The sequence below is a fragment of the Peromyscus maniculatus genome, chromosome 18, assembly GCF_049852395.1.
Source record: "Peromyscus maniculatus bairdii isolate BWxNUB_F1_BW_parent chromosome 18, HU_Pman_BW_mat_3.1, whole genome shotgun sequence".
Classification (NCBI taxonomy): Eukaryota; Metazoa; Chordata; class Mammalia; order Rodentia; family Cricetidae; genus Peromyscus; species Peromyscus maniculatus.
The window spans coordinates 41,056,390-41,082,410 of NC_134869.1; the positions used below are offsets into that span (position 1 = coordinate 41,056,390).

At 45.9% G+C, this 26,021-nt stretch overlaps 1 protein-coding gene across 1 annotated transcript in view; it reads right to left on the reverse strand.

Moving 5' to 3' along the window:
- Positions 1–26,021, reverse strand: part of Myrfl (myelin regulatory factor like) — a 111,407-nt gene that overhangs the window by 49,498 nt on the left and 35,888 nt on the right. The window contains exons 5-10 of the mRNA XM_006988988.4: positions 25,893–25,984; positions 15,925–16,075; positions 10,378–10,573; positions 7,711–7,787; positions 6,465–6,575; positions 4,203–4,293 (exon numbers count right to left, since the gene is read on the reverse strand). Coding sequence (XP_006989050.1) covers positions 4,203–4,293; positions 6,465–6,575; positions 7,711–7,787; positions 10,378–10,573; positions 15,925–16,075; positions 25,893–25,984 — 718 coding nt within the window. The remainder of the gene's footprint in view (positions 1–4,202; positions 4,294–6,464; positions 6,576–7,710; positions 7,788–10,377; positions 10,574–15,924; positions 16,076–25,892; positions 25,985–26,021) is intronic.

The following is a 26,021-nucleotide window of genomic DNA, read 5'->3' on the forward strand; positions in this document are numbered from 1 at the left end:
CCTCTTCTGTTTCTGCCATCTTAAAACTTGGACGTCTCAGAAGACCCCGCCACCGACCCTTCACAGACAACGGCGGTGGGAAAATTCACACCAACAGCTTGAAATGCTATTTTATATAAGCTCACTTGAACAAAAGCTTTTCTGCAAGATCCCTGGAGCCCTTCGGATGGGAACTGTGAGTTGGCTTTGACTCAAGTTCTTTTATGGTGAGCGATCAACAGAGACACAAGGCGAGCGCTGATTAGAAACACTTTGAGGCAACACACCAGGACAGGGATGGACTCTTGCTGTTGGCGAGCTCTGGGATAATTCTTATCACGTTGGTAAGGAACAAATGCAAGTAGATTTTTTTTTTAACGCAACATTTATTTGTTTCATCAGCTAACGCTAAATCCCTAGGATGTATCCAAATTTTCTCACAAAGGAACACAGATAGATCTACAATGGATATACTAAGAAGGGGTCATCATCTCAAGTGAAAAATACTGTAAGATCTATGCATTTCCTTCCCCTCCCCAGAACCCATGTTTTCATGTGTCCAAGCGGTGTGTACTGTACACTCTCCACAGTGGTGGCTGGACACCAAATGCCAAAATGGTTTCGTTTACTTCCCTAAAATATTTTTGTCTCATGGTTTCATATGTTTAGGGAAGACTTGACCATTCCAGTCTAGGTTATGAAACCCACTGGTGATAGGACTCTAGGGCGGCCATTTATCTTTGTGTGCCAGCGTTACCTTTTGAAGAATAGCAATAACCCTACTTATTGTCTTTACACATCTCCAAAGGCTATTGTGGGGTTAAGTGAAATTGTGTGTGCGTGAACAGTCTGCAAAGCTGAACTGACACAAATTCATCCTCCACATTTGACTGGATGCACCCGTCACCGAACAACACACCTGCAGAGTCAGTTCCCGGGACTCCCTTCTGCAAGAACACAATGCAAAGAGCGCCCCCTACAGGTGCTTGGGTAGCAAACAGCATTAGAAGTGGTTTGAGTCTGGAATGAAGATGGCTGGAATTTCTTTGTCTCACCTTTGTTTATGGCTCTAAACACAGTTAAGGCCCCAGTAGGTAGGAGAGCTTGGCCTTAGCAAGCAGCTCTTAGGAAATCAATCTGTGCCTCTTCTGAAAGAGTTACTAAAACTGGGTCCAAAGATATTTTTCAGCAGGTCCATGCAGGGTGGTGTACGGATTCACAGCTATCCACTGCCCGGAGCTTGTTAGAAATACATATTCTTGGACATCTCCGGCTATTAAAATAAAAACTCTGGGGGTGGGCGTGGCTATCTATGTCTGCACAAGCTCCCTGGGGTAGGTAGGGTGTGTGTATGTGTGTGTGTGTGTGTGTGTGTGTGTGTGTGTGTGTGTGGAGAGAGAGAGAGAGAGAGAGAGAGAGAGAGAGAGAGAGAGAGAGAGAGAGAGAGAGAGAGAGAGAGAGAGAGAAAGTTTGTGGCCAGAAACCCCAAGAGCACATGAAAAGGAGCTGGTTCCCAGGATAGCCCTTTTCTAGCCGGATCTCTTGCCAGTCATGCAGTCTTTGATGTTGACTTTCTACCACAGTGTGGTTTGCAGGGGGAAAGCAGGAATCCTTGAGGATGGGGCCATCTCTATTCTTCCCAGAATGAAACAGAAATAATGAGTTTCTTTTCAAAAGGAGAAAATCCCAAAGCATCTTTGAAAGACAAAGTAATTGTTCCTTCTGCTTGCCATACAGCACCCCCAAACCAGCTCTAATTAAATATTTCAGACAGGAGAGCGGAGCTGAAAAAAAGCTGGGTCGTTAACACAGAGGACCTTGAAGGAACTCCATCCAGAAAGGCTCCCAAAAGCAAAGGCTTGGGAAATACATCTGTTCATTGAGGACTAAACTAGTCCATTTACACCACAGGCATGTTTCATATATTTCTAAAGCTGTTAGGTGGACAATGACTGGACTCAGGCCACCATTCTCCCTCCCAAGGAGAATTTTGACAAATGTCCTGTCCTGGACACCCCCCAGAAGCCAGAGTCTCAGGGGCAATCCTCATACCGCCCCTTCTACCAAAGAGTAAAGCACTGATTTCCATTTGAGAAATGGCTCTTAGTCCACAAAACGAAATCTGATTTTCAAAGAGCGGCTCCCTCTCCCCTTGGCATAGCCAAGCACGCAATGCCTTTAATTATTAAACTTTCCTTCTTGTCTTTTACTCTGGAGCTCAAGCTGACAGAACTACGGCCTTAGAGGCCACACTTGATTCTTGGGTACAATGCAGTATCGACCTGTATGTATCGACCACACAGACATGGTCCCTTCCAGAGTGTTGAGCGCAGCAAATGCTGGGCGAGCATTTCTAAAACTACTTGAATTAAACAATAATGCCACCTCTTACATTTTTTTCTCTCTCTCTCTCTCTCTCTCTCTCTCTCTCTCTCTCTCTCTCTCTCTCTCTCTCTCTCTCTCTCTCTCTCTCTCTCTCTCTCTCTCTCTCTCTCTCTCTCTCTCTCTCTCTCTCTCCCTTCTCCCCACAGTGTTAAGCATTTCGGTGGACTGAGAAATCCGCTTCCACTTCCACACCTGTGTTTTGGAACGAGCATGAACTAGCATCCGTGAGATGGGGTATGACGATTTGTGTTACCGCTGTTCTCACTATTTTTAGGGTAAGTTGGTGTCTCCTAGTGTATTGCTACGGCAAGGTGTCCTCTTTAACCAAAAAATAATAGCTGGAAGGAAGCTACTGTCTCTGAGGTACAATATGATTCTAAATTTTAAAAACTGAGAAAATAGCATAACACCTCATCTGTGCTGAGTGCCACTCGGTGTGTTTCATAGTCAGACTAAATGTGAGTTTCGCCAACTTCCAAGCTCCCGAGCTCACCATATGAGCTCACCGATGATCTCCGTGCTGTGAGGAAGAGGTGTCGGTTAACAGAGTTTCCGATTAGTGGAGTTCGGGTGAGCCAGGCTCCTTTCCTCTCCTGGATGCTGTGTGAACTTGCAGGGTACTGTGGGCACAGCCAGCCGGGAAAGGAGAAGCCCTGCTGCCAGGTAAATTATTCAAAGAATGCGGGTGACTAGAAGACGTCTCTGTGATTGGCTGCCTGTATTTTGCCTCCAAAGAGCCTCACTGGCCTACGGTTATGTCAAAAACAGGCTGTGTATGAACAGCCGGCTTTTCATGCAAATATTTTTCTCCACCTCTGTCATGACCTCACCTCCAATAAAATTTTTAGGGGTAACTGAAGGGTTTTTACTAGTAGGTAGCTTATTCGTTTTAGCTGACTAAAAGAATCACAGAGGATTCTTTGTTTCAAACCAGCTCGAAGCCGGCAAGAAGAAACATCGCTTTCTCTAAGCGGGTAGCTGTGTCCCCAGGGCCTTGGGTTGGTAGCTGTGATCATGGGCATGCCCACAGAAAATGATGCTACCTACAGGAGCTTCACTGCCTCCCTAGTCACAGCACAGCCTCACTCACCCAAGGCTGCCATGCCTGTGGAACCTGTTGCCTCACGCCCTGGCGCTCTCAGTGGCGGCCTGTCTGGACTCTCAGCCGCAGCTGCAGCCTCTAGTGGCTTACCGTTCCTACGCCTGCCAAGACGCCCATCCACAGCTGCAACCGTTCAGCAAACGTGCTGAGCTTTTTACAGCGCGTGAGGCAGCGGCCCAGATGCCCTGGGGTCAGCAATCACATTGGGACACAGGAAACCTTCCTGGTGCTTCCCCTCACTCATCAGGCCTGGGTCAGAGGGAGCTGGGCTGCCGTGCAGACTCCATTGTTTACGAGCTGAGTGATCCTGAACCCAGACCTCTGTTCCTCTGACTGTATAGAGAATACTCATAGAGTGAGAATCAGTATAAAGCAGTATCATGTGTAGATGTTTAACCAGCGCCTCCAACAGAGAGTCGCTGTCAGGGTTTCCCAACCTCAGTACCATGGCGTTTGAGGAGGGAATACTTCCGGTCGGCGTGTTGCCCCATGCATTGTAAAGCAGCGTCTCCGGTCTCTGTGTAAGAGATGTCAGGTGCGTCGAAAGACCCTCAAGAGACAAAACTGCCCTTGGTTGAGAACCACCATATAAAAACTAACATAGTTTCTGCTATTATCACCATCAACAGCAGCCGTTAGGAAAAAGTATACTTCACGTATGTTGCAAATTCAATATCTTCCTGCAAGGGAGAAAAGCATACATACATGGTCCGGAAAACCAGAGAGCTAAGCTTACCCGTACAATGATCCTTTCCGAGACGTGAGCAGCCAACAGGTAGAACTGGTCCTGATTAGCAGCATACAGTCCGACCACCAACATGAAGTATCTAATTCAGAAAGAGCAGACGGGTGGGGGCGCATCAAAGAATGCAGATGAAATTTGTGCAATGGAATAGTGCCCAACATGTCATTCATAGGGAGCTCAGCTAAATGGGTTCGCTTACGTTGCAGACTGCCTCCCCCTCCTATGTCAGCGGTACCCCAGTGAAGAAACGGAAGAGCAAGCTTGCTACTCTCCAGGGGTGTCTGGGAGCAGCCTCCCTGGGGAGAGCTCCTAGGGCTGGACTTGCCCAGGCCTCACTCTGGTGCATCTCTGAAGGACTGTTTACAAACACAGGACAGAGCCACAGGGTCCCTGTGTCCACAACCATCTAAGTCACATGTCCTAGGTCTTAAAGGAGGGACTTAGAGGATATGCCCATCATCCTAGATCCTTCCTGACCTGCTCCAGTCATCCTCTGCCTTCAGTGTGCTCAGGCCTTGACTGTAGCTGAAGACTTGAACCTCCCTCTAATCACTCCCAAAGCAATTCTCGTCGCTGGTACTTAAATATCTTCCTCACATGGACCATCAGTGAGACCATCTTAAGATCTGACTGTTTCTTAAAGGTCAGTGCAGAAGCTCTCTGAAGTTTATCTTCCCAGGGCCGGAGAGATGGCTCAGTGGTTAAGAACACGTGTTGTTCTTACAGAGGACCCAGATTCAGTTTCCGGCACCCACATAGTGGTTTACAACCATCCATAACTACAGTTACAGTGCCAATACCCTCTTCTGACCCCCACGGGCAGTAGGCATGCATATGGTGCACATATATACACGCAGGAAAGGCACTCATGCACATAAAATAAATTTTGAGGGGAAAAAAAAAACCTTTCCAGGCCACGCCCTCTTAGCTCATGGTAGTGTTTCAACCTATGAAAAAGGATCAAAGAGAGGCTGGGGGTACACACATCCAGAGCTGACTGCGGATCTCAGGCAGGGGAACTGGGATACACTCTCCTCTGCTGGGAAACAGAAGTCTTTCTTGTGGGTACCGGGGCTCCGAGGGGTGGGGATGGGGGTGGGGCCTTATCCTGAACACGTCAGTTCCTGTGGCAGGGATCCTAACCCCCAAGCCACTCCAGAACCCCTCACGGTGGTACTCGAGTCTTTTCAGTTTCTAGATAAGAATTCTCCCCTTGAACTAAATCAAATCAATAACGATGGCTTCCATTGTTGTTATGGACTCCCACCGAGGACTCAGAAGGTGGCATGTATTGGGCTAAGCAGTTAGTCACGCCATTTCTTCAGATCCCCTAAAATGTACTGGAGTAAGTATTGTTATTTATCTCGGGTTATTTTATAGATTAGGAAATGAACTACAGTTGAGACCAGTAGCATCCGGGGTTGGTGTGGCCATAGACAGAAATTCATTTCAGACAGGTTTGAGTCACACGCCTAAGGTCACTGATCTAGCAAATAACAGCGTCACGTCCAAACTCAGCCCCACCCAACAGCACAGCGTCTGTCCTGGGACCAGTGGCCCGATTTGAACCCGCACCAGAACTACCCAGAAGGTCTGTGAAGCTGCAGCTGGCTAAGCTCCCTGGCCAACACCTGAGTCAGCAGATCCTAGTGAGGCTTGAGAGCTTGTATTTCCAAATGTGCCCAGGTAGCCGCCATCTCTACCAGGCAGGCCTCGAGGAGCCAGTGTACATTATTAAGGACATTTTCCTCATTTTTTTTCTCCTTTCCTTTTTTATTTTTTCCCTTTTCTTTTCCTTTTGTTTTTGGAGACAAGGTCTTACTACATAATTCAGGTGAGCCTTGAACTCAAGATCTCCCTGCCTCTGCCTCCCAAGTGCTGGGATTGTAGGGATATGCCAATCTGCCCGGCTTTTTTCCTACTCTTTCTTTAAAAAAGATGTGAAGGGAGGGGGGGGGGAGTCTCAGGTCCAGCACACAGGCTTGCTAAGTACAGTCAGTCCTCAGCCCAAGAGCAAGGAGCAGAACATGTAGTCACCCATCTAGAGAACCAGGAGTGGGAACTGCAGGGTGCGGGGATGGGAGAACAAAGATGTCCGGGTAAAATGAGATACGTTGATAAACCAAGTCGGAGAAGGGGGGAGATCCGTGAAGCAGGCTGGGTAGTTCAGTGGATAAGGGGGGGGCGGGGCTGAAGACCGCTTCCTGGCTAGGCGATGTGTCTGGCGATTCTTGTTCACAGTGACCCAGGTACCTCTGGTCGGGATTTGGCTTCCCCTTCTTTCTCATGTTGTTGGCTGTGGTTTCGCTGAAGTGTAACCGTCCCAGCGTCACTTTGGTAACCTGGTCAGTCAGGAGGTCGATTCTAAAACAAACAACGGAAGTGTGCAAAGACGTAAAAGACCTCAGCGCTGGATCGCGTCTGGATCGCGTCTCGTCTCCCGAGACCCTCTGTGTGTTTGGTCCCGCGTTCTCACCACACTGCAGAGGCAGCCTGCTCTAGGGCTTGTCCCCTTAGGTAGGGATCCAGAGCACGGGGAGGAGTGTCCACCACGGAAGGTCACAGGACGACTCCTTGCTAACAGAAGCTATGCTTCAGGTTTCGGACCCAAGGACCAGGAACTCAACCTGTACCAACTGGTTTCTGTCGCCTCCACAGCAGGAGGCAAGATGCTCTCATGTGTGTTGCTACATGTTGCCTCAGCACCCCACTCCTCACAAGCGACCTCTTTGGGTTCTTCCAGAACTCTGGCTTCTCCTTCAAGTAGGTGACCTCCCACAGCTTAGTCAACAGGAGGCAGCATCCTTCTAAGAAAAGCCATGCAGCCTGCCCAAGCAAGGGAACACCACCCCCTCCTGCATCCCCCCTCCTGCATCCCCCCTCCCGCCCCACGTGCCAGATCATGCATGAGCCTGGGCTCCACCGCATTTTGTATGAGAGGCTCTGTCCAGGCTCTAGAAGCCTCCTGCCTCGAGCGAGCTTGACTACAGTCTAAGCCACCTCAACTGCATCCTGGCCAAACAAGCCAGGGAACAGATGCTGCCTGGCGCCATGCTGGAGAGAGGACTCTGACTTCTTACTTCATTACTGCTGTGAATGCTATCATGGGTGCAAGCTCTCACACTAGCAATAGTCAAGGTCACCGTGAAATACATGGGGAAATGAACTGTATGCATGCATATAGGAAATAGTGAAAATTCAACCAAAATTGTGCTAATCCAAATTAAAATTAAAATATCTTTCTCAAGGAATCAAATTGTTAGCAAGTTTACCAGTTATCAAAGCTTCTAAGATGAATGGTGAGTTTTCACATGGACCTTTTCATAAAGATTTTTTTTTTTGGCAATGATCTCAAAGCTTTATTTTTATTGATAAACATGTGTTTATAATACTAGTGTCCTATTACTAACTTAGATCTATTATGGGTTCTGTTGTAAATGGGAAAAACTAATCACCTTCCCCAAACCTTTACCAAGACACTCAGAAAAGAAATTCTTACTTAACAGGATCGAAAGTCTTTTTGCTCCTATCTGCTTGGGACTGTTCGATAGCAATCACTTGATTGGTGGCCTCTACCTGTATGGGAAGACAACAAGTAAATCAGTTACCTAATCAGTCAACTTTCTGAAATTAATGTGCATTCGTAAAAAATGTTCAGATACTTAGAACCTTTGCCAGGGTACCAGGCTAGACTCCTGGGGGCGGGGGTCTGAATTCTAAAAAAGACCCGTTAGACCGGATAGTGGGCACTGTCCATTAGCAGTGTGTCACTGATGGTAAGAGAGAGATGCCTGCAGAATTAAATGACGGAATATAGAGTGAACTATTAAAAGACCTAACTATCAGAAGCAAAAATGAATAAAATAAACAAGAGCAAGGGAGCTCAAAGGGTACATCCATCCATCCATTCATCATCCATCCATTCATTTATCTAACCATCCACCCATTCATCTATTCATTCATTCATTCATTCATTCATTCATCCATCCACCCATCCATTCACTCATCCATTCATTCATCCATCCATCCATTTGTTCATTCAGCCATTAATTCATCCATTCATCCATTTATTCATGATTTTGTGAGCACTTACTATGCACCAGGCACCACTCTAAGCATTACAGATAAGTGAACAAGGCAGTCAATTCTCTTATTACTGCCCTTTTCTTTCTAGAATAAAAAAAGTGAATAAAATTGAAAATGGACCAGATGAATGCACTTGGATGCACACACAGAAATACATTGAATCCCAATAATATGTATGATTAATACATATTGGTAGGTATAATGTAAAAGTGAATAAAATTAATAAAAATCACTAGGCCTGGTGGTACAAGCCTGTAATGGCAGGTACTTGAGAAGCCGAGGTCAGTAATCAGGTTCATACTTGTCTGGGTGACAAATGAATTTAAGAAGAGAGTGGGCAACTTAGTGAAATCCCATCTCAGAATAGAAAATGAAAAAGAAGTCTGGGAATAGAGTTCAGTTAGTCCTTGCCTAGCATGTATGAGGCCATTGATTGTTCCCTATTAACATTCACATACACATGAGTACACACACACACACACACACACACACACACACATCAGTTCTGGCAGAGTTTAAGTTCTAATATGAAGGAGCAATGGCGTGGCATCTAAGTAATACATGAGATGGTGTATCTTCTACAGCCGCTACACACCCTGTTGTGAACACTGCCCGCACAATGCTCCCATACACTGCATGTGGGCATTCACACTGGGACAGTCTTTCTAGACAGCAAAGAGGCAAGTGACATCAAATCCCCTCTTGGAATGTATCCTCCGGCATCCATGGAGGCACATACATGTTCAGTGAAGTTTTGCTAAGAACTCTACAAGACAGAAATGAAATTTCCAATAATAAAGCCCTTAATATTATGCATCCTGAGAACACAAAACTGAGTTGGCTTTGTTAACAGGATCCCAAGAAGTCTGCACTACCACAGACCTTCGTAACGGAATGTCAGCAGGATACCATTCATTATAACAAGAGCGAAATTAGTCTACTGACTGCTGGACCTCAACTGGGAACATTCCAGCTCTTCACACATTTCTATTACGGACCAGCTTTTTTTGTGGTGGACACATTATTTCCCTACTCATAAAAACATGTTTGGTGGTTATTGTTTGTTTGCTTATTGTCTGTATTTGGCTTTTGCTGCTGGTTCATGTTAAGAGTTCAGTTGGAAACAAAGGGGATTGGTGGATACAGCATCCAGCTACATTTTAGAAGACACCACACCTGAGATGAGGTTCACCATTAGGATGAAATCTATGTGTACTGGACACCACTACTCCTCAGGGGCTGGATAGGAGACATTTTGGCCACTCTCAAACTACACTACGTGCATAGTTGAGCTGTTGATGACGGCCAAAAGTGAGGCGTCATACTCAGACTGACCAAGTTGCAGATGTGCGACCCAAATAAATGACCGATATTACCTTTAAGTCACTAATATTTGTGATAGGGATCACGTAGTGTGGATAAAGCGACTCTGCCGTTACTATCCTAGATGAATTATGTAACACCACTGGACCTCTGTTTCCCTGTGTTAAACTACAGAAAGGGTGGGGGGGCGCTGACTAAATAATTATTCTTTAGCTTTTGAAGTTGGAGAACGCCCTGAGAACTGGGTTAAGACTGAATCCGCTCCCTGTGGTCACGCACCAGCATCAACACGAACGTGGTTGACAGCAAACGCACTAAGGTGAGGCTACGATTTACACACTGGAAACCAAAAGCCACACTTGGAGGCGGCGTGGTGCCGAGGTGGGGGCTCACGTCTGAGGAAGTGGCAGATTCTATTTCCTTTATCTTGGACCTTTATTCACCAGGCTGGAGGAAGCACAAGCCGCCTCCCTGAGACGTCCACACAGAGAAGAGCTGATGCCTCCCAGCACCAGGCAACAGGAAGCCTGGATGTGACCGGCACATCAGAAACCGCACAGGGGCCTTCTCTGGCTGACAGCGGGAGAGGAGTGAGCTGTGACAGCCACACCTGACCAGGTGGCAGCTTTGGGGTCTGAATATGTCACAGCTGTCATTTTTACATCACTGAGGTCTGAGGTTAGGATTGTGGAGTAATAGGTAACTAGAACACTTAAGAAATACTGATCGAAGTAAATTGAGTTAATAAAAGACCTACCTTAATTCCAAAAGCTTTCAAGTAAAACATTTCTATTGGCTGCAGGCCGGTTTGGGTTTTAACAAACTTCGGACTTCCCCAGGCTTGGATATGGATAGTGATCTGGAAATGGTTCTTCTTTTGACAAACAAAAGCTTCATCTACTGGCGAGAAAGTGAACCCTTTGTCCGTCACCACTTGATAGCCCACATCAGGCCTGAAAAGAGAGAGATCACAAAACCGATGGCACCGTGTTTGCTGTTTTTCACGGACGGTATCAGGAGTAGAAGCAGCCCATTGTGCGGCGCTCACTGGGCCAAGTCCCCTTTGCTACATTTAATCAATCCACTTCCTGCATTTCTACTGCAGAGAGGAAAATAACATTTTCGAAGCACACTGGCCTTTTTAAAATCTTAGAAGGAGCCTGGCGGTGGTGGCGCACACCTTTAATCCCAGCACTCGGGAGGCAGAGCCAGGCGGATCTCTGTGAGTTCGAGGCCAGCCTGGACTACCAAGTGAGTTCCAGGAAAGGCGCAAAGCTACACAGAGAAACCCTGTCTCGAAAAAAAAAAAAAAAAAAAAACAAACAAACAAAAAAACAAAACAAAACAAAAAAAATCTTAGAAGGAAGCGGTACAGGTTTTTGCCAAATGGAACCATTGTTTCCCCGGAATTCTCCTTGGTGCTTTCTGAACTTTTCATCTGACTCCACACCGCACACGAGAAAGGCGGAGGCTGGAGGCTCAGCAGCCACCACATCACTCACAGTTATCTAGGGTACAACTAATGTCCTCCCTTTAAAAGAAATCCCTAAGTGTCACAGGCCCCTTGGCCACTCAGCTGAAGGAATGTTCAGCCCACTGATGGTCCTATGATAAAAAGCTCAGAAGGGCTAGAGACAACTGGAAACCAAGTTATCCGGAGTCAGTCATTGTACTGACTGGACACACTTTCTCCCCTAGAATATTCTCCGTTCCCTTGGGTCCTTCCGATCTGGTAACAGCACTGAAAACCCCCTCAAGGATTTCCTCTGCAGAAAAGAGAGGTAAAACAGCAGAGTGGCTAGGCAGAATTTTTGCTGTATTTAATATTTCCAATAGGAATGCTCTGTGTATAATAGGATTAATAAAAATATTTTAAGTGTTAATAAATGGGGGGAGGGCGAAGAGATGGCTCAGCAGGCAGGAGTGTGCACTGCTCTTCCAGCGGACCTGAGTGCGGTTCCCAGCACCCACTCTGGGCAGCTCACACCCACCTGGACCTCCAGCTCCAAGAGAATTCAACCCCCCTGTCCTCCATAGGCACCTGCACTCATGGGTACACACCCCCATGCAGGCATATAATTAACAAAGTCAACCTTTTAAAAAATATTAATAAAATGGATGCTAATATCATTAACTAGACACAAACATGTAAAGGCTGTGAACTTCCTTGGTGAGCTTTTCCTGTACATGTTGCTGATGTGGAGCATGGTTTTTAATTCATCAAGGCTCCTAAAACGGGACTTTTTGCTCAGGAAAACAGTTCCTCCTCAGATCCAGGAGTGAGAGGACAGGGGTACCCACTGGTCTCTTGTGAGGCTACCTGCTTCCTGAGGTCCCAGCGAGGGTGACTGCTAACATCACAAAAGCACAGAGCTTTGAAATTTTGCCCTAACTTCAAAACCAGAAACTGCTAGCGGGTCTCTTGGGAAAGGGATGTCTACGTCCTTTCCGAGTTGAGTACCTGCCAATGGATGGTGTCCCTGCATCATTGATTGCCTTCAAGTAACCAAGTGAAGATCCGGCAATCTCAGTGCTCACCAGCAGCAAAGGAAAAACCATTGACAAAGAATCTGAGGAAGACTAGGTGTCTTCTTCTGTCTAGGAACTTGAGATTGACTCTGGTTTCCACAGTCAATCCGCTAATGTGCTTCTTAAGTTGTGGGTCATAACCCCACACAGGGCCCACAAAACTGAATGTGCAAAATTTCAGTACCAAAGAAATTAGTAACAGTCACAGGTTTGTGGCTACACAGTGGCCAACAGTCAATTAAAATCAAATACGTATATTCATTGTATTCATTGGAATACATGTTTCTGGCTGCGTTTGCTCATGTCATATCATGGTGCGTGACGTCACTGCACCCTCAGTTCTGAACACACACGGGCACATTGCAGTATGCACACCATCGCACCACACAAGGCCAGTGATGGCTGCCTGAAACACAGCTCACATTCCAAACAACTGTATGTTAGGGAGTACAGTGTTTCTACTGTCTGTACAAATACCTTTGTTCTTACAGAAAGGAAAAGGCTTGATTACAGAAAACAGAGACTTTTTAATATTTTCTTATCATAAGTACTCAGCAGGTTAGGATCCAATTAGTATATCTTTGGACTGGATTGTGTTTGAATATTTGATTTTAAAAATTGCTGTTTGAGTTGCCAAGTTGAGTTTCATTTAAAAATATATATAATTAAATGAATTTTGGCTTAGAGTTTGGATAGAATTGCCAAGTTTCTGAAATGGTCTTAAATACACCTTTCATAATGTTATACTATATATTTCTGTGAATCAGTGTTCTCAGCATTAATAATAAAATCAAAACATCTATAAACTCTGAAAAACATTGAAGGTATTCCATGTCTTACAGTATCAAATATGAGCCAAGATTTAATTGTTTATATAAAAATTAACACACACACCCATCTTGTTAGTATGCAAATTTGTTTTTCTTTTTTAAATGGTGAAATTATGTTTCTACCAAAAAACTGTTTTTCAAATATTTTGTGTACCTATCTTACATACCTTCCCAGGGTTGTATAAAAATTGTTCAGGAGAGACGGGCGGTGGTGGTGCACGTCTTTAATCCCAGCACTCGGGAGGCAGAGCCAGGCGGATCTCTGCGAGTTCGAGGCCAGCCTGGGCTACCAAGTGAGCTCCAGGAAAGGTGCAAAGCTACACAGAGAAACCCTGTCTCGAAAAAAAAAAAAACAAAACAAAACAAAAATGTTCAGGAGAAAGGGCTGTGAGTGGGAAATGTTTGAGAAAGCCAAGTCTAAAGACTAGACGGATGAAGTTATGCTGACTTATGGGTAATAATAACTGTCTGGGTGAGAAAGGAAGACTTTTACGGTGTTTCACACCTCATGTCAATAACCCTGAAAGAGGCGGGCTTACAGCTCACACAAGAGTCCAACTGAAGAGCTGAGCAGCTGTAAACAGACATGGAAGGACCCACGAGAACTAAACAGGGTTATGCTGAACTGTGACAGTTTCTGACTAAAAATCCGTCTCCTCCCTGCAGAAGGAAACTCTTCTTTTGACATCAGAAATGACCCAGGAAGCCAACTGAACTGGCTTTGTCAACTCTCTTCTGTAGTTCATGCTTGAAACACCCAGGGAAAGGCAGGTTAATAAATGTTAATCACCTACCTCATTGCTTTGAGGTAATCTAGGGAAACAAGATTTTCGTAACCAATTAAACATATTTACCTATAAACAAGTAAATGATTTTCTGTCTCAGTGACTTGAATAGTCAAATCAAGAGAGCTTAAATAATCATCTCAGTGAATGTGGCCTTTTGTGTATGTGTGTTTCTTTAGAAAAAGTGAATGATGCCTAAGTATTCAAAATAAATCTGCCTATGTACCTTCCAGTTGATTCCATCTGGGGTCTCCTTTTTTTTCCAGATCAGTGGAGCACAGTCAGGCTGGTGAAATAGGCCAGTGTGTGTGTGTGTGTGTGTGTGTGTGTGTGTGTGTGTGTGTGTGTGTTGTGTGTGTGTGTATGACTGTGTGACTGTGTGTGTATGTGTGAGTGTGTATAAGTGTCTTGTGTGTGTGTGTGAATGTGTATATGAGTGTCTTGTGTGTGAGTGTCTGTGTCTGTGTGTCGGGCTGTGTATGTGTGTATGTGTGTGTGACTGTGTGTGTGAGTGTGTATGTGTCTTGTGTGTGTGTATGTCTTACGTGTGAGTGTCTATGTGTGAGTGTCTGTGTCTATGTGAGTGTGTGTGAGTGTCTTCTGTGTGAGTGTATGTCTATGTGTCTGTGAGTGAGTGTGTATGTGTGTGAGTGTGTGTGTGGGTATGTGTGAGTGTCTGTGTCTGAGTGTCTGGTGTGTAAGTGTGTGTGTATGAATGTGTGTGTATATGACTCTGTGTCTTGTGTGTCCGTGTGTGTGACTGTGAGTCTGTGTGTGTTTGTATCTGTGCGTGAGTGAGTGTGTATGTATATGATTGTGTGTGTGTATGACTCTGTGTGTGTGCGCGCGCGCGAGCGTACGTGCGTGTGTGTGTGTGTGTGTGTGTGTGTGTGTGTGTGTGTGTGTGTGACCTGTCTGTGAGTGCAGGCTCTAAGTGCCAGCACATTTGGAGGTCAGAGCACAGCTTTCAGGATTTGGTTCTCTCCTGCCATCTTGTGGGACCAGGGATGGAACTCAGGACTGCTCTCCCATGCTTGTCCCCACTAAGCCACATGGAAACACAGTTTTAAAGTCTTCCGTGAGAGAGAGAACACTTACCTTTTAAAGGCTGACTCAGATGCATGGAGACAGGAAGCCTTTACTAAAGCACACACCTGCCTGTGACAGTTCCGTACTTCAGACAGAACATTCTCTCCAAAAGGCAATCAAGGGAGGCTGACTCAGAAGCATGGCCCTGCAGCCTCCCTGTGTTTCCTAATCGCACCCCGAAGCCCAGGCAGAGCTGTGACATTTCAATGAAATCTACTTCCTTCTGCTGCCTATTAAACACAACCCCCAAAATCTTTTTGAACCCTTGGGCTTGACTTTGAGAAAAACATTTATTCCTGTAGCCTACCCTGGATAAGGGTTCCAGCGATAAGCTTTGATGTATTTGAGTTTGGAAAACACCAGAAAGACCCTTAAGTATGATGCCTAGTATTTCTCATCTCCTGTTATACTTATTACTTGAAAAGTCATGTTCAGTCAGAGCATGTTGCCTTTGAGCATGACAACACTGATTGCCAGCACAGATCTTAGGACTGTAGTCACTTGGCAACCAATTTAGTGCGCCCCAAGTTTTCTATGGTATTTATACATTTGCTGCAAAGCTGGGTGCTAGTTTTTTCCAGTGTTTCCTTTTGGCTTTGTATTTTATTTTTTAACGTTTCTTTTGGATGCACGTGTGGCGGTCAGAAGACAACTCGTAGGACTCAGTTTTCTCTTCCTACCATGTGGGTTCCGCGGATTGAACTCCAGTCAACAAACTTAACAGCAAGCATCCTTTCCTGCTCAGCCATCTGGCCAGCCCCCAGCTTCTCCTTTTAACTGGGCCTCTTATCCTAGGAAGAGTTCCTCTCCTGCCGACATCTAGTGGGTAAATTATAATGAGTTGGAATTACAAGCCTGGGTTCTTGAAAGCCAGGAGCCTTCGTCCCAGTGATTTTTTATTTAAGATGTGAAATATAAGGGGTAGGGTAGAACTTTCTCAATGACCCACCCAGTTTGATCAGGGTCAGCACCTAAGCCCAAATACATGGATTAAGTCCTAAGATTTAGCACCGCTCCCACACCTGACACCGAATCTCCAGTCCATCCCAAGGCATTGCTAAGACCACTTACAGTTTCTCATAATGGCTGTTTAGTAAGCTATGCCAAGGAACACTTTGGTACGGCTGCCACTTCAGAGCAGGGGAGCACTGGTCCACGGGCATCCCATTGTGTCCCTCTCGGTCATGGTCCTGCATGTCAATGCCGTGAGTCCTACTTGACACTGCAAAAAAACAAGCGAACAGGTGAGTTAGATTATCCCTACCAGACTGTTCCTCTAAGACTCATGGGTAGCTGCGTGGAGCTGGGGAGAGGGTTGTGTGTAAAGTAGGAGCTACTGAGTTCTAGGAGGCAAGAGGTATGCCATGGACCCAGAGCCATAAGCAAAGCCCTTTCGGGTCAGTGAGCTCTAAGAAGGGTCATCGGACACCTGTGGGATCCTACTTCCTATATAGCTTGTCACTTCCTGTATGTCTGGTCCTAGTGAAGTCTACGCCCAGCCCCAAGAGGGTAGTTACCCAGGGTTCAGGGAAGATACAGCATTAACTACTTGCATCCAGGGTGGCCATGTGACCTCATCCAATGCAAGCACAGTAGATCTCATGAAATGACCAAGATGCTTTCTCTTTCCCATGAGGTTTGAGCCTCTGAGATACATTCTCAAGAGCAGCTGGTACCACTGGGAAGAGAAGAGAAAGCCCATCTGGGGATAAAGCTAGCACTGAGTCAATGGGGAAAGCAATGTTGGCACTCGGTCCTGATAGGACTTGAATTCTGGGTCCAATCCTAAACTCTTGTGTCAAAGGAGCCAACAGATCTGGTTGGTTTTATGTTTGGTTTGGGTTTTGGTGGTTGGGTTAGGAGAGTATTTACGTGTGTGTGTGTGTGTGTGTGTGTGTGTGTGTGTGTGTGTGTGTGTGTGTGTGTGTTTAAGGCAATTTAATGATTTTGGTTTTCAGCTTTACTAATTTCAGTCAACATCCTAATTTGGTACAGATCTGTGTAGCACCAAGAGTCTGTGGCTCTCAGTGATTTCGAAGCTGCACAATGGAGAAAAATGTAGATTCTTCAAACTGGTGTGAGAAAAACTAGATATCTGCAGGTATAGGAACAAACTAGATCCTTATTTCTCACCCCAAATGGGTCAAGGATCTTATACTCTAAAATCGCTAGAGGGAAAATGCAGTCACAGATAAGGACTTTCTCAATAGGACTCTAATAGCTCAGAATGAGACCTGCATCTAGTTAGATGAGACCTCATGGGGTTAAAAGGCTTCTGAATAGCAAAGGGAACGGACAATCTGAGTGGAGAGATAGCTCACAGAATGGAAGAAAATCTTTGCTAGATACACATCTGGCAGGGAATTAATACCCAGAACATACATAGAAGTCAAGAAACCAAGTGAGAAAACTAACAACTTAATTTAAAAATTGGGCTAAGAAACTGAACCGAGAATTTACAAAAGAAGAAATACAAATGACCAATAAATATGTTTTTTAACATTTATTTATTTTATTTTATATGGATGAGTGTTATGCCTGAGTGTGTGTGTGTGTGTGTGTGTGTGTGTGTGTGTGTGTGTGTGTGTGTTCCTTGTGCACATGGAGAGCAGAAGAGGGCATCAGATTCCCTGGAACTAGAGTTACAGGTGGTTGGGAGTCACCATGTGAGGCCAGCTCCTCTATAAGAGCAACATGTGCTCTTAACTGCTAAGCTGTCTCCCCCAATAGATATTTTTAAAAGTGCCAGCATCCTCAGCTATCAGGAAAAAGAGAGTTAAACCTACTCTGAGACTCTTATCAAGAAAACAGATGACAACAGATCCTGGGAGGTTTGTATAGAAGGGGAAACACTTATTCTCTGTTGATGAGAGAATACACTGGTACGGCTGCCATGTAAATCAGCCCCGGAGTCATGAAAAACTAAAATAAGAATACAGTATGATCAACTGAGCCATCTCTAGGCATGAACCCAAAGAGCTCTATACCCTACCACACAGAGACTTGCACACGCACGCATAATGAAAATATGGCCCATACATAGAATAGAATTCTATTCAGTAGTAAATGAAAAATGAAAAAATGAAAGGAAGATGGAGGGGACTAGAATATACTATATACAGAGAGTTAACCCAGATTCAGAAAGATGAATGTCGCAAGCTTGCTTTCCTATGAAGATCCTATTTTCTAATTTTTATATATGCGTATTTGTGTGCATCACAGAGGGTGCAGGGCCAATGAGACTGGAAAAGGTCCAGTGAGAGAGGAGAATGAAGCCTGAGGGATGGTAGCAGAACTCACGCAATACAAAAGCAAAAGGTGATGCTGGGTTAAAAAAGTTTAAGTGGGGGTGGGGCTGAACAGAGAGTGAGATGGGGGGAGGGCCAATTAAAGCTAGAGATGTGTACAAGGCTGTAAAGAAACTGGGTCCTTGATATCCTCCCAATGCTAATTCCCTGCCAGGTTCTACCCTCCTGAATGCTTAAGGGAAGTTCCTTGTCTGTGTATCCTGAATAATGGGCGTTAACAGCTTAGATGCAAGATTGTAAAACATCAGTAGCGAACTTCTGTCCTCCGGGGTCCTCCCATTGTGCTGTAAGCCTATAATTAAGACCTCCTACCCCCTTCAAGAAATGACATTCAACATTTAAAATTTATATATATATATATATATATATATATATATATATATATATATATATATATATATATTTGAATGAATACTGCAAATGTAATCTATGAATACCACAAATGTGATTAATATCATGAGTGTAAGTAATGAATATCATGAGTGTAATTTTAAAAATAAATTAAAAAAAAAAAAGAAACTGGGTCCTCAGCTTATTTTCAAAGGGGACTGGAGAGATGGCTCGGTGGTTAAGAGTGCATACTTCTCCAGAGAACCTAAGTTTGGTTCCCAGCACTCATGTCAGGCAGCACATAACTATCTGTAACTCTAGTTCCAGGGCATCTGATGCCCTCTTCTGGCCACTGTGGGCACCTGCACTCATGGTCACATACACACACCTACATACAATAAGAATTACATACATATACATATATACATATATAATATTGTATATATTTATATGGACATCTACAGGTGACCCAAGAAGCCATGCATTATTAAATGCAAACCCCAGTGCTGGGGGTGGGCTACTTTCGCCTGGGCTGTTGACCAAGGAGACCCCTGAGATTGCCAAAACAATCCATGCAATTGTAACTGCTGCTGGTTGCCCACCAAAAGTGGTTGGTAAAGACCTGCTGCTAAAGGTACCATGTTCTCTGGTCCCAGGACATAGAGAAATCAATCAGATCCAGGCTGGAAACTTCTTCTCTGCTGGCTAGCCCACACAGCACAGGAAGATGCTATGCTAACTCCTGGGAAAAGATGGACCATCAACAGTCATGTTCAATGTGGACTCTGAAAGCAATACAGCTGGGCGAGATGTACCCCTGGTACAAGAGTGTCAAGTCTGTGATGAGAATAAACAACCACTTTCTGCTGCGTTTTGAGGCCTATTCCACAGAAGGGAATTCGCTTCTGACACTGTAAACCTGGTCAAAAGTCCACAGCTAGGGAGGTCACGGGCCCTAATAGGGAGTCTACCACAGTTACTTTGCTAAACGGACATGATCTGCCCATCCAATTGTCTTCTAAATAATCATGGTTATGCTCACTGGCTGCTGCTGCATAACCATGAACCACAGTGAGCTGTGGCCAGGGTAGCTTCTTTCTGCGGTGGTCAGTGGTGACCACAGAGTTGTATACATAGTCACAGTGACAAGAATGAATAACTGCTGGCTGCTCAGCTGTAAATGAGATGTCCATATCACCTCCTCCAAGGCTCAGAGGACACTACAGAAGAGAGGAAAGAAAGGACATTGGGCCAGAGGATGGGGTAGAATATTGCAGAACCCTGCGTTCTGGGTATGACATGGCCATTGCTCTCTTGAGCTCATAGCAACTGTGAACAAGACTGCGGCCATCAGCATCCTGTCATGGAGTGGGACGTAGCTCACAAAAACTCGTATGCAATTAGTGGTTGGTAGGAGAAGGTGAGGCATTTTCTCCGGTGTCGTAACTATTGGTAAGATGTCTGTATCTTATAAGAAACACCAGTGAAACTCATTGGATCATCAAAACATAAATAAATAAGGACATAGAAGCAGAAAGAGGGGGCTGGTTGGTGAGAGGAAGGCGATCAGCAGGTTGTGGGATATCCTGCCTGACATCAGGAATGAGATAGCGGGCCTTGGTAAGATCAGGCGTGGGCTGTCAGCAGTGACATGGGGGCGGGACATTAGCATCTACAGAATGTGCCACCAGCCCGTAGCTTGGGGAATGTAAGAGAAAGGGTCTGTGTTTTCCCTTAACTCATCTAATTCTCATGTCCTTATCCTCCCGTAAAACAGAGTGGCTTCGAGTTGCTTTGCATCCCAAATGTCACAGCAAATGGACTTTCTTGGGATAGCGACACCAAATGTCTCCTAACAAAGCGTGTGATTCGGGGCTGTTGTTAGACTTCTCATCTGAGGATACAAAGCAGCGCGATGCTGGGACTCCTCATGTCCTCACTCTTCCAACTGCCTTCAGGCTCGAAAGCAGAGGCTGCCCACGCTTCTCCTTCCACCCGAGCCTGTCCTGGGCTTTGTATCACACTTTCACTCCTAAAGGAGAAACATCCAGGAAAAAGGTGACGCTCTCCAAGCTTCAGTGGAACCACCCAATGCTTCCTCCTGTGTTGCTGAAGTGACTCAGTGAGGCCCTGTCTGCTCAGTGTCTGCCACTGTGAGCATTTAAACAGATCTGCCTGTGGTATTGTTAATGTCTGTTATTCCTATGACGCTTGGGGATTACTTCCAATCCTGAAGTGACTCTATCTGGTGTCTTGACTGGAGGCCAACTCATTGGCTTCTACTCACTCACATATGGGAACAAGGGCAGTGGACCCGGGTGAGCCCAAAAACCAACTCTGCTCCTTCCAGCCTTCATTGTAAGAGAATGCCAGAGAGAGTTCAGTGCCAACAACATGGGAGTTACCATTAAAGATAAAGGCATGTTCTGCCTTTCCCCATCAAAATGGAAAGGAGTCCCAGTGGCCATGCTGGGGTGGGTTAGTCCTAGCTTCCTAAAGTGGATGCTGGGATCCATTTTTTTTTTTTTTAAGACAGGGTCTCTCTGTGTAGCCCTGGCTGTTCTGGAACTCACTCTGTAGACCAGACTGGCCTCAAACTCAGCAATTCACCTGCCTCTGCCTCCTGAGTGCTGAGATTAAAGGCATGCATGCCACCACTACCCAGCAGCTGAGATCCATTTTGTTCTTAATTTCTTTTCCTTGTCTTATTACTTTTTTTTTTTTGGTTTTTGGTTTTTGGTTTTTGGTTTTTGGAGACAGGGTTTCTCTGTGTAGATCTGCGCCTTTCCTGGAACTCACTCTGTAGTCCAGGCTGGCCTCGAACTCACAGAGATCCGCCTACCTCTGCCTCCCGAATGCTGGGATTAAAGGCGTGCGCCACCACCACCCAGCTGTCTTATTACTTCTAATAAGCAGCCCTTGGCGCATTTTGCACCCTGAGGACTGCCTCAGAGCTGGCTTTTCACCAACTCCTGAAGTCACCTCCAAGGTGAGAAGCCCCTTTTTCGATAGAGGTCTTTGAAGGTTAGTTGACATTAGCACACTTTTTAAACTTCTTTATATGTAAGTCTGCTGTATAACCACCATCAGCTCAAGCAACAGGATTAGCCTTCTTGAAGATACACACATATCCCTTCTGATAACCGCCACTGTCTTGCACTCTGACAGCACAGAGAAATTTATAGAGATGGGGTAGCAGGGAGAAGGGTGTTGCCCAGTGGTAGAGTGCTTACATGAACAAGGTGCAGGTCCTATCCCCAGCTTCAGAAAGAAAGAAATGGAGCAGGGAAAGAGAGGCAAAGAGAGGAGAGGAGAGAGAGAACATAATAGTAATATCAGTGTTGGCATCTTTTTGTTTTGTTTTTGTTTGTTTGTTTTTCGAGACAGGGTTTCTCTGTGTAGCTTTGGTGCCTGTCCTGGAACTCGCTCTGTAGACCAGGCTGGCCTCGAACTCACAGGGATCTGCCTGCCTCTGCCTCCCGAGTGCTGGGATTAGAGGTGTGCGCCACCACCGCCTGGCTTGTGTTGGCATCTTTTACCCACCATTATGTTTATGTTTGTCTCTTATTGATGCAAATGGCATCCTTAGTTTTCATTGCCACTGTTGTATAACCAGCCATTGACAACCACCTGAATTATGAGTGATGGAACGATGGATATTCTGGGTCACCTGTCTTTTGGTGGGTGGGTGTTTACATTTCTGTTCGGTCTATGCCTGGGTGTTGTATCCGTGGCTAATAGGACATGTTTGAGGATGTGCCACCGAATGCTTCTCACCTGGTAGTGAGACAAGGATCCTAAATCTCATGAACAAGTGTTGACACCGGGGTTCAAAGTCCTGAAATAACGTGCTTAGTGTCACAGCTGTTACGAGGAAAACACATGTACACTTCCTTCTTCCCTTCACGTTATCTGAGCATCTCTAGCGAACATATAAGACACTGAGGGCAGCAGCAGACCCAAATTCCACTAGAGCGAGTTGGTGGCTTGTATCTAATGCCTTTTGAAATATCCTGTAGACTTCACTCTGAAAGACTCTCAGGTGAGCGAAGCAGAAGTCACGATACTTATTTGATAATTGAGGGAGTCCATGCTGGGAGAGTCCCCGACTGCTGAAGAGCTAAAACAGGTCCATCTCTGCCCTATACGGCATGTTCACCTCCCACTGTGATCCTGTCTTTAGGGCTGAAAACCCTGTCCTGTTTGGGGTTCAAAATACAGGCGAGTCAGGGCTGGAGGGAAAGTTCAGTGATTTAAGAGAGAGGACCTGAGCTTGGTTCCCAGCACCCACAATGGTGGCTTAAAATCATCCATAACTCCAGTTTCCGGGCAACCAACACCCTCTTCTAACCTCCACAGGCACCAGACATTGCATACGTGGGTGCAGACCAAATGCTTCATACATATAATAGTGTATATGTGAAGCAAAGGAACCCTCCCTTATTCAGGCAGGTGGAGTCAAGAGTCAAGGAACTGGAACCAGGACACCTGTAGTGTGCTCGCATGCTCTCTCTCTCTCTCTCTCTCTCTCTCTCTCTCTCTCTCTCTCTCTCTCTCTCCCTCCCTCTCCTTTCCTCTCTTCCTCTCTCTGTCTCTGTACCTTCCCCTCTCTCTCCCTTTCCCTCTATAATACTCTACCTCTGTTCCCACCAACCCCGCCGTTCTACATTTCAAGCTCCACAAAGGGTGCCATGGAAGCCTTGCCCAGTGTGTACTGCTGGGAGAAAGAAGGTCACCAGCTGTGATGGAGATTCTTCACTGTAGATCTGACGGGATTCGGAATCACCGTGGAAACACACCTCTGGAGGGGTCTATAAGAACATCTCTCAAAACACCCAACTGAACAGGGATGACCCCGCCCTGTATGTGGTGGCAGGATCCTATGGGCTGTGTTCCCTGACTGAATAAAAAGGAAAGAAGAAAGGCAGAGAGGAGTTGAGGACCAGTATTCATGTTGACTGCTTCCTGACCGTGGATAGGATATGACCACAAGCCTTGGGCGTGTGTTGTTGTGACTTCCCCACAATGATGGAGGACACCCTCAAACTGTGAGCCAAAATAAACTGCCTTTGACTTGCATTACACTGCCTTTGTCCGGCATTCCGAAACAACACGAGAATAGGACTAATACGTTAGCAAAGCCTTGTTGGTGGATGTAGACTATCTTTCCTCGTTAAAAAATAAAAATAAAATCTGCAATCCAGTCCTACCCTTGATGATAAGACCAGTGCAGGCTTCTCCTTCCTGCCAAGTGTTGTAAGGGTCCGTGGTCTCTGCGACCCCAAATCAAACAGCATTAGATGTATACCAAAACGGCATAGCTAAGTCATTTATGTTTCTTTTTCTTTTCTTTTCTTTCTTTTGTGTCCTGGAAATTGCTTGTTTTTCATTCTCAAACAGTCATCTGGAACCAATTCCCTCTAGCCAGCTTTTCAGTGACCTTTAAAGGGGACTTAAGGGATCCAGGAGTTCCTACCTGCTGGGACATTTCAGCTGCTCTTCAGAGCTTCCTTTGAAGAAGGTGAAAAAAAAAATCAATGTCCATTCTAAGACCATAGCAGAAAACCATCACAGGATGAAGCTTTAACTCTGGAATGGCCAAGACTCATTGAGCAGCAACCTGGCCCTTTGAGGAAACTCTTGGAAGACCTGAGTGGCTTGCTAGGCATCACCCAGGCAGCTGGGACCTCCGCAGGACAGTGGACAGATGTCCTTCAGTTGGCTGGAAATGTGATCAGTGTATATGTTCTGGCTGTGGGCTAAATACCAGGATCCTTGAGGAAACTTGGGTGACCTTACACAGAAAGGTAAAGAGAGGGTTCTACATCCAAAAGCAGGGCTTTAACAAGCATTCTGTGCATCAATGGTTGGGGAGAAAGGTCTAATGGTAGTGCTCCCGGATCAATAAGAAAGGAAAAAGGCAGGAAGGGGTCAAGGCTCAGCTCATACAGAATGCCCAGGGCAATTCTAGCATTAGCACTCTCAGGGATGACCACCCCATGTGGGACTTGACTGAGGAGGTGATGTCATTATCCACAGAAGCAAACAACAAAGCCACGTACACATGTGCCCACGCCACAGCTGAAGCCACTTGTCTCTGGAAGGGTCCTCTCCCACCACGGGGTTATTTAAGTCAAAGACAGCAACCCCAGCTTTTCGGAGCATGGATCATGAGACATTCTTGGGGACAAGACTAGGAGGGGGAGTGCCTAGAGGAGATCCTGGGCGTCTCACAAAACTGACTCCTGGAGACAGAATATGGATTTATACACTGAATTTGGGGCACTGTTCACACTGCATGCATTTGAATGTTTACAGTAGCAAGTAGAATTGGCCTGGAGTATTATCCCTTTTCCTAAAAATTCTAACCGTTCCCTTTCAAATTCCAAAAGACCTAGCTATTCCCAGCTCCACCTCTTGAAGCTCAAAACAGATGTGCTACTTGTTATATAAGGTAAATAACTAGGAGGCTGACCACTTTCGGCACTGGGTCGTTTTGTTTGTTTGTTTGTTTGTTTTCTCAAGTTTATGTGTGTGGTGTGCATGTGAGTATACATATCCACAGGTGTGCAGATACGTATGTTGTATGTGTACCTGTGGAGGCCTGAGGTTGGTCTGAGGAGTCTTCCCCCATTGCTTCCCACCTCCCTCGCAGAGGTAGGGTCTCTCAGGGGAACCCAGAGCTTGTCTATATGGATGTCCTGGCTGGCCAGCTTGCTGCTGGGATCAACTGTCTTCACATTTGGAGCACTGGAGTTGCAGGCTGGCTGCCACAGCCTCTAGCATTTCTGTGTGTTCTGGGGATCTGAACTCAGGTCCTCATGCGTTGCAGTGAGAACCCCAAGCGCTCTAACCACTGGGCCATCTCCCCGGCCTAACATCGGATGTTAATGAAATACTTCTGCAATAACTTTACAAAGTCTCAGGCTCTATGAGGAAGGATCCAGTTTGATACGAGTGATGGGAAAGCTCAGCTTCCCCCCGCCGCTCAGATCCCAGCTCAGACTCACTGAGCCAAGCCTGCATTTTACCGAGATCCCGAGTCAGCTGTAATAAAGTTACCGGGGGTCTCCAGGAAATGGGCAGCAGCCCTGTATGGACCACTCGCCCAGGCTTGCAGCCTGCGTCCTCCAAGACGCGTTCCTCCTGAAATGCAAAGGCTAGCATTTTACCTGCAGGAGAGAGTCAACAGCAACTGTCCCTGGGGGCGCTTGTGTGGCTGACCTACATGAAAGCTACACCAAGAGGGTGGAAGACAGTCCCGGAGCCCGTTATGGCTCCTCTATGGGAGGGGACATGGCTGCTATGGGAGGGGACATGGCTGTGCCGGCTGCAGAGAGGCAGGTCAAAAGCCTGGACACCACAGCCAAGGCTTTCACGTCTTGGCTTTGGCTTGCTCACTTGGACTGAAGTGGTGGGCCCACGCGCGGCCGTCCCCGGGGTCCTCTCGGATCTGCGCATGCTTTCTCTTCTTTGTCGGAGGCAACGAGGCTCTAAAGTCAAGAAACCGAAAAGGTGATTAGCACCTTG